Raw genomic sequence first — 15,462 nt, 5'->3', positions numbered from 1 at the left:
ACTCTATTCTTTTGGTAAGGGGTGTGTGTGTGTGTGTGTGTGTGTGTGTGTGTGTGTGTGTGTGTGTACACGCATATGAATGCCAGGTACCTGTGAAACCCAGAGGTGTCAGATCCCCCTGGAGGTGGAGTTTCAGACAGTTGTGAGCTATCCAATATGGGTGCTGGGAACTTAATTTGAGTTCATTACAAGAGTAATCTGTGCTCTTAACCACAGCCATCTTTCCAGCCCCTTTTCAATTTTTGAAAGTGTGTGTATGTGTTTATATATATGTGAATTCGTGCATTCACCATGGCATGGATGTGGAAGTCAGAGAACAACTTTGTAAAGTTGATTCTCTCTTTCTTCCTGTATATGCATTCTGGGAATTGAATTCATGTCACTAGGATATATCTCACCAGCCCATGAACTTACACTATTGACAGAATATGCTTGTTTGCTTATAAGCAGGGTTTTTGCCAATTTTGGAGACAACCAACCTCTTCTTGGTTTTAAAATAAGGCTCACTGTACGTCAATTGTTGTTGCACAAAGACTGGTAATTAAACACAGATCCCCTGTGTTTTCAGGAGCCTTTTGAGCACGAGTCACTGCTCCTCAACCGAAAAGATCACAAGCTGACCAAAGCTGAGAAGAAAGCAGCAAAGAAAAGCTATGAGGAGGACAAACGCACATCAGTACCCTACACCCGCCCATCGTATGCGCAGTATTATCCTGCCAGCGACCAGAGCCTGACCAGCATCCCTGCCTTCAGTCAGAGGAACTGGTGAGTTGCTGAAAGAAGAGTCTGGCTGCTTTGCACCAAATCCTGTCACTCAGTTCCTATTTCAGTCAAAGAGAGAATCTACAGCCTGTTCCTTGGCCGCTATAGAAAGAAGGTCCTGCTCTAGGGTCAGGTGTAAGCGCAGTTCAGCTGCCCTAGTGCTCTGAACGGCTCTGGCCTTGAGAAATGAGCTGCTGATTTTGCCTCTCAGAAGAGCCTTCTGGGAAAATGGTCTAAGACGGTATTCTTATGAGTCAGCTTTGAGTCACATGGGAATGTGTACATGAAGAGGGTTTCTTCCTCACAAAGCTTACTGACAGGTAGGGTGAGATGTTCAGCAGATAGTGTACCCTGTGTGCAAGCCTGAGGATTTGAGTTCGATTCTTGGAACCTACGTGTAAGCGGGAGGAGAAAATTAACTCTACATAAAGCTGTAAACCTCTAACTTCCACACACATACCTTGGCAAGTATGTACCCACATAAACACATCAAGTACACACATGCACAATGATAATTTTTCATTCATTTTTTATTAAACATTTATTATGCATAAAGCACTCACCCATAGCCTGGCAGAGTGCATTTAAGTACAAATAATCAATGAAGCCATTCCAAATCAAGTGTAGGAACACTCTTTAGAAAGTGTACTGGATGGTCAAAATGTCATGAGGTAAGAAATACCAACAAATATAATAAATTTTTAAAGCTCAGGAAAAGGGAGTGTCTTCAGAAATCAATCAAAAGAGTAAATGTGGTAGCGCACACCTGTGACCCCAGCACTCAAGAGGAGGAGAATTTAAGGCTATCCTTGGTGAGCTTGAGGCCACCAGGAATACCTAAGTGTGGTGAGGGGAGGAAGACACTTACACACACACACACACACACACACACACACACACACACACACACGGGATTGGTGGAAGGACAGACAGACAGACATATATGCAGGTGGAGAGAGAACATGGTGGATGGATGGATGGATGGATGGATGGATGGATGGATGGATGGATGGATGGGTGGGTGGGTGGGTGGCAATATCCTGGTTTTGTGCAAAGGCTTTGGCTGTTGCTGCTTTTGTGTGGTGGTCATAACTAAAGGGACAGGATGGAGAATGACCCAAACAAGAGCCAGAAGGAGCATCGTGAAACGTAATTTGGAAAAGAGAAGGACAAATGTATAACCTAGTGTGGTTTGAGTATTTGTGTAAGAGATTCAGAGTGAGTAGTTAGGCTAGATGTCCCTGATGGTCACCTGGATGAGTCAGGTAAATTTTCCCCTTCAGATTTCAACTTAAATGGTATCAAGAACTTGCCCTTACTTTTACATTTTTGTAACATCTTCCTTTTAGATCTAGGTCCTGCTGTAGGTGGTCCAGGTTCCAGCAAAGCACATGGAGGCATTGCCCCACTAACATCTGACTGCTTCTCCGCTGTTCAGTCGTGCATCCGGTCTCCTTTGGAATTGTCTGTCTTCTGCGTGTCTTCCAATGCTTCTTTCAATGACAGCTGAGGGACAGGGCATGACAATCTCTCCTAGGTCAGTGGCTGTTCTGCCCAACTGCAAATGTGCTTGTCTTTTTCTTGCAGGCAGCCAACACTGAAGGGTGATGATAAGCCTGTGGCCAGCGTTCGTCCTGTACAGTCCACCCCCATCCCCATGATGCCCCGGCATGTCCCACTCGGTGGCAGTGTAAGCTCTGCCTCTAACACAAATCCATCCATGAACTTCCCCATCAACTACTTGCAGCGGGCAGGAGTCCTTGTGCAGAAAGTGGTCACCACGACAGGTACCTACCTACCTACCTACCTACCTACCTACCTACCTACCTTACACGCACGCGCGCGCGCGCGCGCGCGCACACACACACACACACACACACACACACACCTTCTTCTCCTTTTTTAAAGGATTTATTTACGTGTATGGGTGTTCTGCTTGCATGCATGTAAGTGCACCACATGTGTACCTGGTGCCTCAGAAGAGTATATATTGAATCCCCTGGAACCAAGGTTACAAGTGGTTTTAAGCTGCCAAATGGGTGCTCGGAACCGAATCTGGGCCTTTGCAATAGCAGCAGGTGTTCTTAACCATTTATTTTATGTTCATGTGTGTGTCAGTGCTCATGTAGGCCCTGGGGTCAAACTCAGGATGCAGGTTTGACAATAAAGCACCTTTATTCACTAAGACACCTCACTGACCCAGTGTTGTCTTTTGTAACCTAATTGTATTTGTTCAGTAAGTGTTCATTAAACACCTTTTGTGAACACCTTCCCATATTTGGCACTATTGATAAAAATGAAGATTCCCAGATCTTAAGAATTTACATTCTAGTGAATTTACATTCTGTAGACCAGGTTGGCCTTGAACTCAGAGATCTGCCTGCCACCTGAGTGCTAGGATTAGAGCCATGCGCCAATGCCTGGTAAAATATCTTAATATTTGGCTTGGGATTTTGTTATTTTATTGTTTTAGAATGGTTGTGAGTGGAATTCTATGAATACCACAGGAATTCTGGAACTGTTGCTGAAATATGGGTGTGCACTTTGAAGATTTTCAGAGATGTGAATGTGCTGAGCTCTGCCTAACTGTTTGCAGGGTATAAAATGTCAGCTGGGCATTAAAGGGCCAGCCTACAGGGTTAGGAGACCTGGACTGTCATTTGCTTTTTCTGTGTCAGTTGTTGTAGATCGAGTATGGTAGGCCAGGGGGCAATGGGAAGTTGGGCATTTCAGCCAAGCCCTGACGTTAGTTCTGAGTCTCAGAGTGACTGGGGAGGAAACATTTCAAGATTTTACCTTTCGTTTTCCTGTTTAGAAATATCCCTGCTATATACATTTTGATGAAAACCTCTTAATTTATTTTTCTGGGAATGAAAGCAATATATGACATTTATTAACAATTTTGAAATAACTAAGCAAAATCCCTGATAATCTTATTTTTCAACTGAATCTTAAAAATACTTGTACTTTTAGGAGTTATGGGGCTGTGCCAGCAAGGAAGATTAGACCACTTTTGTTGCCTAAAATGATATGGAACAAATTTATACAAAAAGTTCAGAGTGAAAAAAATAGAAACAACCATTGGGACTGATTTATTTTATTTTTTTTTTTAACTAAAAACCCTGTGAGTTTTTAAATTAAAGCCAAGGAAATTGATGAGGAAGATGGCCTGATTTGTAAGCAACTTTGGTGTTAATGGTGTTCTTTGATGAGACAGTTGTGACAGTTTCTGCTTGTTTGTTTTGCTGTCTCTGATTCCAGCTCTAAAGAGAGGCTTTGGGATAGATAGGACCTGGGGTGGACGTGAAACTAAGTTTCCTTCTTTTCTCCAGTCAAGCTCCATGTCATCTAAACGCATGGTCTGTTTTTCACCAGATATTGTTATTCCTGGACTCAACAGCTCGACAGATGTTCAGGCAAGGATCAGTGCTGGTGAGAGCATCCACATCATCCGGGGGACGAAAGGTGAGCCTGGCAGAGGGCGGGAGCGCTAAGCTAAGGATCAGACTAGATACCCAGGGCTTAAGTGAGAGAGGGAATGGATAGGAATTAGCCCAGAAGAGCTTTGCAGTTGGGAGAAACATATTTCTGAGCTAACATTGGACTTAGAGGGATTTGCGGTCTCATGTTTCTGTATGTTTTGCTTTATGGGAAACCTTGGACTATGCATAAAGAGACCAAAACTGAGAAGAGTTGTGGGTTGGTTGTAAGCCATTGTGTCATTTACACACAATTTCCTCCAGCCAGGGTGGTAGTCCCCAGCTTGGAACTATATACTGTACATGAATTAGTGCAGAATTCGTCATGAATTAGTAAGTGGGTTGCACAACAGGACTTTTAGTGTGGTAATTTTTTTTTTTTCGGAGCTGGGGACCGAACCCAGGGCCTTGCGCTTGCTAGGCAAGCGCTCTACCACTGAGCTAAATCCCCAACCCTAGTGTGGTAATTTTTAAAAGCCCAATACAATGCCAGATACAATGGTGCATGCCTATAGCCCCAGCCCTTGGCTGGCCGAGGCCGGTGGATTTCTATGAGTTCAAGACCAGCTTGAGCTATGTACCAAGTTCCAGGGCAGCCAGAGTTACACAGCGAGACTCTGTCTCAAAACAAAAACAAACAAACAAAAAACCCAGTAAATAAATAAATAGCCCAGTATCTTTCTGGTATCCTTACAGAGGAAGATGAGACCATTGAAATGAAAAACGTAGGTTAAATAGTGTCAGGATACAAACAACTGAGCTTGTTTCCATAGTAGGTTTTTTGGGGCAGAGGGTTGTTTTGTTTTGTTTTTGTTTTTGCATAACTACACCCAGCGTCATAGTAATCTGTAACTAAGTTCCATTGCTGAATGAGGCTGCTCGAGACTTTATGTTTAGGGAGATTTTGCCCCAGCCTGCATTGGATCAAGTACCTTTAGACTTAGAGGAAAAGCAGCACAGAGTTGCACGGAGCCACAAATGATTCTACCCAGCCTTACCTGATTCTCCTTAGTGTGGAGCCCAGCCTTTAACTGTGCTCTCCCCAGAGCAGGGATCAGCCAACTGTGATGTGTGTCACACCTCACCTGCTTCTAGTACTATACCTGAAAGCTAGCATGTAATATATAGTATTTTATATTTTTAATTAGTGGAAAAGAAAATAAAATCAAGGGGGAAATCCAGAACAATATTTTGTGACATGGAAATTATATGAAATTTACATTTCTCTTTCAAGATAACTTTATTTGAAGTACAGTGATAACGTAGGAGAAGCTAATGAGCTGACTGGGCCAGTGAGCTAACCCACCCAAGACTCACTCCCAGGTCCCACATGACAGGAGCAGCGAATGACTTCTACAAGTTCTCACACACACAATAAATACATAAATAAATGGAATAAAAAGGTTTTTTAATTTTTTTAAAAATTTATTTTGCATGTGTGGGTATTTGTCTGCATATATGTCTGTCTGCATACCATATATGTGCCTCGTGCTAGAAGAGGGCATCAGATCTCCTGGAAAAGAACTGGTAGATAACTGGTAGGATAGGCCTTGAATTCTCCCAGCTAAGCAATAGAGGGTACTGAAGCAGTCAGGGTCCATTTTCCAGACCAGGGAAAGGATCCAGGCCCACAGTGCCCGAGAGCATAGAGCGTGTGCTTCACAGGTCCTCCTTACTTCCTTCACTGCTTTGGTACTCTCTGGAGTACTGCATTCCTTTTTAGAGGTTAAGCTCTACAAGACAGGCCCTTTTCTGTTTTAAGTATTCGAGTATTAAAACTGCCTGGTATGTGGTAGGTTAGCAGTTGATGTTCATGGATAGATGAGTCACTGTGGATTCAGACCTCAGTTACCCTCTCCTTATTGTAGGAGGTTTGCCAAGTGGAGTAAATTTATAGGCTTTTACCAGCCCAAGGTACCTGGAGTTTCTCATGGGAAGCTGTATTCCATGCAGTCTCCTGACGGTCTTTCTTGTTGTCTCTTAGGGACATACATCCGTACCAGTGATGGACGAATCTTTGCTGTCCGGGCAACTGGCAAACCAAAGGCCCCTGAAGATGGTCGGATGGCTGCCTCAGGTGTGGTGGCCTATATTTATAATTATGTACTTTTGCATAAGTAAGATATATAAGATTTATAATTTAGAAGATGAAAAAGGGATAAGGTGATGAAAAGTAAAGTTTTTGTCCTTCTCCAAGTCAGCTATTGGTCCTCCCCGGAGGTTTTCTTCTTTTATGTCATTGTAAAGTTATTCTAAGTACATGGTATAGGATTGTTTGTATACATACAAATAATATTGTGTGCATTTTAAATAGATACAGCTTTTTCTTTGCATTTTAAAAATAGATACTATTATACTATACTTTATTCCTTTTTTCACTCCCCATTTCTTATCCTTTGTCCTAGATATGCTTCCGTGAAAGTTTACTATCGATTACATTTAGGCTATTAGGATTGGCATGTGGGTGTGTGGGAAACATACTCCTAGAAGTAGGAATTTGAGCTGGGTGGTGTTGGTGCACACTTTTAATCCCAGCACTTGGCAGGCAGAGGAAGTGGATCACTGAGTTCTCAGCCAACCTTAGCTATATAAAGAAACCCTGCCTCGAGAAGCAAAACAAAACAAGAAGCAAGCATATGAAAAATCAGAAGGATTTTTGGTCAAGGGTATTCATTGCAAATGAAAAATGTTAAGGATTCCTGACAAGTTGTCCTCATAGAAGTGGTTTTTATATATTATCCCACCACTGAGATAGGAGAGCTAGACTGTCCCTAGATTTCTAGCCTTCACTTGAGGGTTGGAAGAAAAGAACTATTGAATATCTGTATTCCCTGCACCTAGACCAAAGGATTTTTAATTTCCCATTAATCTTCTGTCTTTTCCTGCTTTTCTTTTATGTGAATCAGTTGTAAGTGGAAGATACCATGCTATTTTATCCATAAATATTTAATATCTATCTCTTATGAGTGAGGACATTCACCTTCTAGCTATAACTTCATTATCATACTAAAAGAAAAATTAATAATAATCCCATAATCTTGTATAATATCCAAGTTTTACCCAGATTTCGTAGTTTCTCATATTGTCTATAATAGCTAGATTTTGTTTTTCCTTAACTTGCATAGGCTAAATTTTAACTTCATTTGTATATTTTTATCCCTTGATAAAAATCTGACTAGTTAGCTTTACAAAAAATTTCCATCTGGGCATAGTGGTGCACACTTTTAATCCAGTATTCAGGAAACAGAGGGAGAAACAGGCAGATTTCTGTGAGTTTGAGGCCAGTCTGGGCTGCATAGTGAGTTCCAGGCCAGCCAGCTATATACATAATGAGACCTGGCCTCAAAAAAAAATAAGAATTTCCCATTATTTCATGACCATTATTTCCTAGGATTCACTTTGTAGAATTGTCCCATGTCCTTTCATGGGTAGGCTTATGTGTTAGTTTTATTGTTGCTGTGACAAAATACACAAGAAGAAACGTAAGGGAAGAAAGGTTGATTTTAGTGGATAGTTTACCAGGATGTTCAAGTTCATTGGGAGGTCACAACAGCAATTTGTGGCAGCTGGTCACCTGTGTCCACAGTTAGGAAACAGTAAAATGCAAGAGCTCAGCTCTCTTTCTCCCTTTTATTCTGTCTCATGCCTTATCCCAGGAAAGGGTGCTGCCCACAGTTAGGAGTGATGCTTCCACCTCAGTTAACTTAGTCTACAAGCTCTGTCACAGGTGTGACCAGGGATTTGCTTTCTAGGCTATTCTTGATCCTGGTTAAGTTGACAGTCAGAATAAACCCTCACAACTTGTTTCTGGAATCAAAAGATTTTTGTCTTTAAGAGTGGGGCCATTGACTGGATTTAAATAACCACACTATAAGATTTATACTCAACAGGATTGTTGCTCCCTGGTTGCTTCTTTTCCCCTTTCCAATCTTGTTTCAGTCACCTGTATTTTATCTGCAGGTTCCCAGGGGCCTTCTCTTGCATCCACGAGCAATGGCAGACACAGTGCCTCATCACCCAAAGCCCCTGACCCTGAGGGGCTGGCCAGGCCCGTCTCTCCTGACAGCCCAGAAATCATCAGTGAGCTCCAGCAGTATGCAGATGTGGCCGCTGCTCGGGAATCCCATCAGAACTCCCCAAGCATCAGTGCTGCCCTGCCTGGCCCCCCGGCCCAACTTATGGACAATAGCACCATTCCTGGGACAGCTCTTGGAACTGAGCCATGCCTTGGGGGTCATTGCCTCAATAGTTCCCTCTTGGTGACTGGTCAGCCCAGTAGTGGCAGGCATCCAGTGCTGGACTTAAGGGGCCATAAGCGAAAGTTGGCCACTCCATCTGTCTCCCAGGAATCAGTCCGTCGACGGTCCAGGAAGGGCCATCTGCCAGCCCCCGTGCAGCCCTATGAACACGGGTATCCAGTCTCTGGCGGGTTTTCAATGCCACCTGTCTCCTTAAATCATAACCTCACCACCCCCTTCACCTCCCAGGCTGGGGAGAATTCCCTGTTTATGGGCAGTAATCCCTCCTACTACCAGCTGTCCAATTTGCTGGCAGATGCCCGCCTGGTGTTTCCAGTGACTACTGACCCTCTGGTGCCAGCAGGCCCTGTCAGTTCCTCTTCCACGGCTACCTCAGTCACTGCCAGCAACCCCTCCTTCATGCTCAACCCCTCTGTGCCAGGGATACTACCCAGCTATTCACTCCCATTCTCACAGCCACTCCTGTCCGAGCCGAGGATGTTTGCGCCTTTCCCTTCCCCTGTCTTGCCCAGCAACCTTTCGAGGGGCATGTCTGTTTACCCAGGCTATATGTCCCCACATGCAGGCTACCCAGCTGGTGGCCTCCTCCGGTCCCAGGTGCCTCCATTTGACTCGCATGAGGTTGCTGAGGTGGGGTTCAGCTCCAATGATGATGAGGATAAAGATGACGATGTGATAGAGGTCACTGGGAAGTAGCTAGGAAGCCCCTGCCCACCTCACTTGGGGCCCCTAGAAGGTTGCCCACCAAACTGGAAGGCAATGAACCTGGTCTTTCTGAAAATAGGGTACTTGGCAGGAGAGAAGAAAAGACAAAGGAGAGTGGTTGGCCATAATGGTAGGCTCAATTGCTGTTCACCAGAAGAAGAAAAAGAAAACAAAAACAAAAGACCCCAGAAACTCCACAGAGCTGAAAAAGTGGGAAATCAGGGACCGCAAACAGGGATGGAGTGTATGGCAGCCTGCCTCTTCCTTCCTGCCTTTCCTATGCTGTCTGCTTATATGCCCTCTAAGTGCAGAAGCGCATACCCATTCTGCCTTTGGGAACATCTCTCCCAAGAAAGAGTAAAGAAGATGAGGGTGGGCATGGGAGGCAGACTAGGATTCCACCAGAAGAGCGTCTCTTTAGGAGGTTGGCAGGAAGTGAGCCAGGCCCGTGTGTGTGTGTGTGTGTGTGTGTGTGTGTGTGTGTGTGTGTGTGTGTACGTGTACATGTGAGTACGTATGTGTACCCATGCACGCAAGAGAGAACATGTATGTAGCAGAACAAGGGTGAAAGTGGGAGGGGAGGGAGGGGAAAAACTAAGAGGTAAACTAAAAAGAAATGAATTTATCTTTTTTTGAAGTGTGATCAGAGTGTGGTGGTTTATGGCTACTAAGTTGAACATCAAAATGAGTCCAGGAGAAGAGCCATGAAAGCCAGTTTCATTCTGGCTAGGTGAAGAGAAGGCCGGGCTAACTTGAGTCCCTAGTCCCACATTTGTTTTTTAACTTGGGGGAAATCATGAGAAAGTGAGTGTCTCCAATTTCTTATTCTCTCCACAGTGGCCATCTCTGAGCAGATGTCCCTTTCCACATGGGCTCGAAGTGCACTGCAGTGAGGGTGAGGTTGTGTTGTGGCTGGAAAAGATGTGCTTCACTAGGACAGAGGGAAGCCCCTTTGGCTGCCTGTGCTGGTGGCCTTTCCTCTTCTTTCCCTCCCCATTAGAGAGCTCCATGTTAATTTATTCTTATGGGCAATTATTTATTATTGTCATTTGGGGAAAAGGGTTGTGGGGAAGGGTTATAAAGAAGATAGCTAATAGTAAAGCAAATTCTAAAATATTCCAGACCCCCTGGCTGCTGGTAAAAATAAGCAAATAAAAAGGGTCCCAGGTAGATGGTAAATTAATTGACCAGGGAAAGAGAGTTAGAATTAACCAAAAGTTACAGCTATGTTGTGGGAAAATGGCCTCTCAGGGAAATCAGGGAGCCGTGAGACTGGCTAGTTGGGGGTGGTGAGACTCATTCCATAGAAATTGAAACTTGGGATCATGGACTTGGCTACTGGGAAATAAGTCACCTCCACATTTGGAACTAGTGTCCTCTGATGATTTTACAGGCCAGTTCTCTGCTGAAAAGTGAAACTGTGGACAGGTAGCTGCTGGGTTGAGGTAATAGACTACTGCTTTTGAGTTGGAACTTGTCTTGGCCTCCCTAGCATAACAGGTGATCAGTATAGGCCTGGTTTCTGGTCCCTCCATCTTCTCTCAAGTATCACAGGGAAGCCCTTCCTCTGAGGAGTCTTATATCTGGCTTTTGTTTTAAAAGAATACGAACACATGAGTCATTTTGGTCTCCCTTTTTTGTACCAAATACCACGGCAGGGGTGTCTAGTACTTAAACATAAACACTGGCTGTTTTCTATTATTGGTGTGTACTGTGTCTTGTAACTCTCTGCCCCCCAAGTTTTTCCATGCAGTTCTTTATGATGAATAACTCCTGTCTGGGTTTACCACCTTCCCTTGGCTCCAATCTGAGTGGGCAACTGCTAGATCTGCCTCCTAGTCCAAGAAGTATCTTAACCACTGCCTGTGACTCTTGACTAGCAATTTCTCATTGTTAGGGGAAAGAAGGGAGCTTAAAAGTAGACACTGGGATTGTCCCAGAGATAAGAGATAGATGGTTGATGGGGTGTGTGTACTGTCCAGTAACACCAAAAGTGGACTTGAGCTTTCTGTCTGTTTTCATGTGCACCCGGTCAGACACTTAACTCTTCTACTCATAGAAGCCTTAGATCTACAGTTTAGCTATGCAAATTATTTTTAATAATTCAAAAATAGCAGTTTCAACCAGTGCTTTCTCGGTCATATGTAGTCCAAGAATTGATAGCCAAGGCATTTAATTGGAGTGGGCTCTTAGGTCCAGGCTGGTGCAGTGGGAGTGAGCTAATCCAGATTTCTGTAGTTTGCAAAACACATTTAAAACTTGGCTTACATGGATGCCTCTCAGACTTGGAACACTGAGCTCCCAGAGTTGTATGTCTCTGTGTGTGTGCCCTGCTAACCAGGAAAAGGGGTGTCTCTGTGTTCACAAATGGGAAATTAGTAGAAATAATTTCAGTAGGGAACTGAAACCAGTTTTTAAGCTGCTAGGAAGTAAATGGGAATTTTGAGAGGTAGCACGTGGCTGCTGTATACTCAGCCATTCCAAGCTTGGAACTCACTTCATCTTTGTAGAAGCCATAACTCTAGACAGGTCTCCTGGATGGAGAAGGTTTTGTGAGAACATGCAGTTTCTGGTGTATAAAGGTGGGGTGAGATCATAGGAGACTGAATTGCTTATTAGCTCCATGGGCTTTGGCAACCCACCCCCCCAACCTCCAACAAACCTAAATATCCTACTTTTCATGTGTTACTCGCGGGGAAATGTGCATGCACACCAAGCATGAGCATGTGACAAGGGAAGCAGGAACCTCACAAATCTACTGTGCTTAGATTGTAAACATGAGGTGCTGGGTGGGTATACCAACTTATGCTTATAATCCTAGCCTTCAAGAAGCTAAGTCAGGAAGATCATTTTGGGCTATGTATACAGTAAGACAATGGGGAAAAGGCAAAGGTCAGGACCTGCTTTTTCTCTGTCTTTCATGGATGTTTTAAGGGTCTCTCAAGAAGTCCAGTTGCTCTGGTATATTCTAAGTTCTTATTGTCTGTAACACTACTAAATGATGCAGATGACACTTAAGATACTTGGTTCCTGTAGGTCTGTCTCTGTGTCCCCCTCTGGTAGGGATGGAGTATCTCTTCAAGAAAGTAAGTGAACCAGATTAGGTCAGATCCTTCTTAATGGCTTATCTGAAGTCCTCGCCTGTTGAGCTACGCTACTTAAGTATCTGTGTTCCTGGCTTAAAGATATTGTCTGGCCTTTGGAACTCTTGTAGGAATTGATGTGTGGATCATATATTTATGTTGCAGAGAGCTGGGGTGTGCTTAGCTGTGTCACGGCTGTCCTGCACTCTGCCCTTATCCATGGGAAGGCTCCCGGGCATTACATTCCTTGTCCCTGCACAGACCTTTGCTTCCCACTTCCCTTTGGTTTCCACAAGCCCAGGTCTCCTGAGCCATCATTCTGTGCATTCTGCTAGGTTGCTCTTTCCCCAGTATTGCTGCTGAGAGAAGCACCCTCCCCTAAAGGATGACTTTCTGACTCCTCTGCTGACTAGTTCCCAGGAAATCAGCACCTTAAAGGCCAACCAAAAAAGTACTGAACTGCCCATTGCTCACCTTCCAATTCTTTCCTTTCCACGGACTCTGCTGCCCCTGTGTATTCAAATTGCTGTAATCCCTCAAAGTCTATTCTGTGCCACTAGCTTGGCTCTAGGCCTTTATGAATACCTGAGTCCTATGATGATGAACTAAAAAGCAGGCAGTGTCCATCCTCTTGGCTTTTCAGGGACCCATGTCTGCGCCTTTCCCCTGCCACAAGTCTGTTTGCTGTAGTCATCTAGTGCGCTGGGGAGAGATAGCCAGGCAGGCTGCATAATCTACAATGTAGAGGGCTGAGGGAGGTTTGGGCACTCTCTGCTACCACTACTAGGATGATATTCAGACAAGAGGGGACCTCATACTGTGACCTGACCCAGGACCCTCCCTGGAAGAGAGCTCAGCCGAGCTGTGTTTGAATGAGTGTGTATATGTGTTTGCATGTGTGTGCTCATGTGCACTGTGGTGTAAAATGACTTATCTGGTTGTGTAACTCAGGGCAGGCTGGGGACTCACCAGAAGATTCCCTCAGGCCTGCCCAAGACAGGTTTTTTTCCTTGTACCCTCTTCAGAGGGATCAGAGAGAGGGTCCAGGTGGGTTGAAGGGGTTGCAACAGATAACCACTAAGGCCACACTGCTGCCAGAGGAGTTGGGGGAAAGGGAGGGAGATGTGGTTGCCCCAAGGCTCTGGTACCTGGCTTTAGTTTTCTGTCTTCTTTCCTCAGGATTCCCCTGAGGCCCAGGACCTGTGCCTGGCTTAGAGGACCATCTGTGGCTGGCTGATCCAGCTACTGGTGTGATCATGGGCTTCCCTCCTCTCTCTCTCAGCAGGGCAGACACTTCTGCCCCAGGGACTGGGCAACTGGCTGTTTCTATGACGTATTTATTTTTACTTGTGTTTCATGTCACTTTTTTAAAAAAAAAAGCAAACAGAACAATTGTAAGTCAGTATAACTGCCTATCAGTTTTCTTTATTTCTCTTTTTGTAAAATAAAATTTAAACTCAAAATGTTTGGTCTAGAAATTTTCTGGACAGAGGGCGAGCTGGTAATGAACGTAAAAGAATAATGGCACTTGGACAGCGCACGAGGTAGGATGGGACAGGCTTTGAGCAGGTTCTGTTGGCAGGGTCTCTTTGGGCTTTTCCTGCTTTTGCTCCCCAGGAGAGGGTTGAGTGCCTTGCTGCTACTGCTACATTTCCAGGCTCTTGGTAGAACAATGAAACTGACTTGGAGTTGTAGAAGCAGGTTAAGTCCTTAGCTGTGGGGCAGCCCTTTCTAGGCTGGATGGGTGGATCGAACCAGTTTTAGTTATTCATAGTGGGGCTGGGAGTTGTGGGCAGCGTTTTACACTGCTGGGATATTGGGCTGAGTTGGGGGTTAGGGGAGCGGGGTTCTAACAGGGTTTGGAATGGGGGGGGGGGGTGGACAGTTTCTTCTAACCCCGTAAGTTTATTTTAAGAGGAGCAGCCCCAGGGACGTAATCTCTGGCAATTTACACAGAACTAAAGCACCTCAGTTGGTGATTCCTGGGAAAGAGGAAGGGCAAGTCTGGGCTTACACTAGGGGTATTTGCTATTGAGAGAGGTCTGGGAATGGAAGGTGAGCAGGTCTCCGACCTGTTAGGTGTGTACAAAGGGCCTTGCAAAGAAGTCTACTGCCCCCTAGTGGCCACCTGATAGCTGGCAGTGTTGGAAGCTGATTCCCAGTGACAGGCTGACTCTCCTCCAATACAGTGCTGAAACTCCTTAGGCATACCTGCAACTCTACCAAGATACCAAGTTCTAGAGTTCCCACCCAGACTAAAGGAAGTGATCTGAGAGAACAAGACGAGGAAAGAGTGTCTTCTGACAATGATTTCCTAACACAGACTAATCAATTTCTGAGAGAATTAACGTGCTCTGAAGGTAGAGGCTGTCTCTGAACCTGGGCCATACACCCTTGCCCTTCTTGTGTCTCAAGAACCATATCTAGTGTACAGGCCATCTGCCTGAAGCAGCCAATCATTACCACGTTTGATGTTCAGAGGTAAAACAGCTATAATAACCTCCCTGCTCTCTCTACCTTGAAGACTTTTGAAGAATAGCCAGCTGCCTATCCTTGACAGACTGTCTAGAGCATTGGGACATTTGTCTTGCAGATGAGGTTCAAGATCACATGTTACCCCGTGGCTGCTGGCTTTTTCCAAAGTCATCTTACATGCTCTTGGAGTGATCATCTTTCCAAATAACAACCTTGTCAGAAGTACTGAGATAGTCCTTGGCCCAGCCTGTCTTGCATCAAAATTTATGAACAGAAGTTTACAAGTATAGTTACCTTCCTTATTTCCACCATAAATCTGGACGTCTCGGGAGGTGCCCTTAGTGCAGTGCTTTGAGATTTATAGGTCATCAGATCCTAGCTCAAGCTTGAACCTGTATTGAAGGAGCTTACACTTAGCTTGAGAGCTACCAAGTTTGTATTAAACAAGTAGAAACTCCCAGCAGCCACAGCACTGAAGTAGAAGCTTTGAAGAGAAGGGTTTCCTGGAGTGTTTCCATCTCCTGGATTTATCTTAGTAGGAAATAATAAATACTGGAATGGTAGCTTGTATGCTCACCAAAGAGCTGATGGGTGGATGAGTGGAGACACTTATATTTGCACTCTCCAGAAGTTCAGAGCTTGCTTAGCTGTAAGACCTGAACTAGTGGCCAGACTCTTTTTTTTTTTTCCCTGATAAAC

General features: G+C 44.6%; 1 protein-coding gene across 6 annotated transcripts in view; it reads left to right on the top strand.

The window, feature by feature from the left end:
• Positions 1-13,751, top strand: part of Rad54l2 (RAD54 like 2) — a 102,069-nt gene extending 88,318 nt beyond the window's left edge. For all 6 annotated transcript variants that reach the window (NM_001134520.2, XM_039081788.2, XM_063265821.1 and 3 more), the window contains 5 exons: positions 569-765; positions 2,350-2,549; positions 4,138-4,227; positions 6,226-6,318; positions 8,202-13,751. In NM_001134520.2, the coding sequence (NP_001127992.2) occupies positions 569-765; positions 2,350-2,549; positions 4,138-4,227; positions 6,226-6,318; positions 8,202-9,196 (1,575 nt within the window). In that variant the 3' untranslated portion in view covers positions 9,197-13,751. The remainder of the gene's footprint in view (positions 1-568; positions 766-2,349; positions 2,550-4,137; positions 4,228-6,225; positions 6,319-8,201) is intronic.
• Positions 13,752-15,462: the final 1,711 nt, after the last annotated feature.

This window comes from Rattus norvegicus, chromosome 8 (genome assembly GCF_036323735.1).
Source record: "Rattus norvegicus strain BN/NHsdMcwi chromosome 8, GRCr8, whole genome shotgun sequence".
Taxonomy (NCBI): domain Eukaryota; kingdom Metazoa; phylum Chordata; class Mammalia; order Rodentia; family Muridae; genus Rattus; species Rattus norvegicus.
Note: the sequence above shows the minus strand (reverse complement) of the source record. Positions and strands in the feature narration are given on the sequence as shown.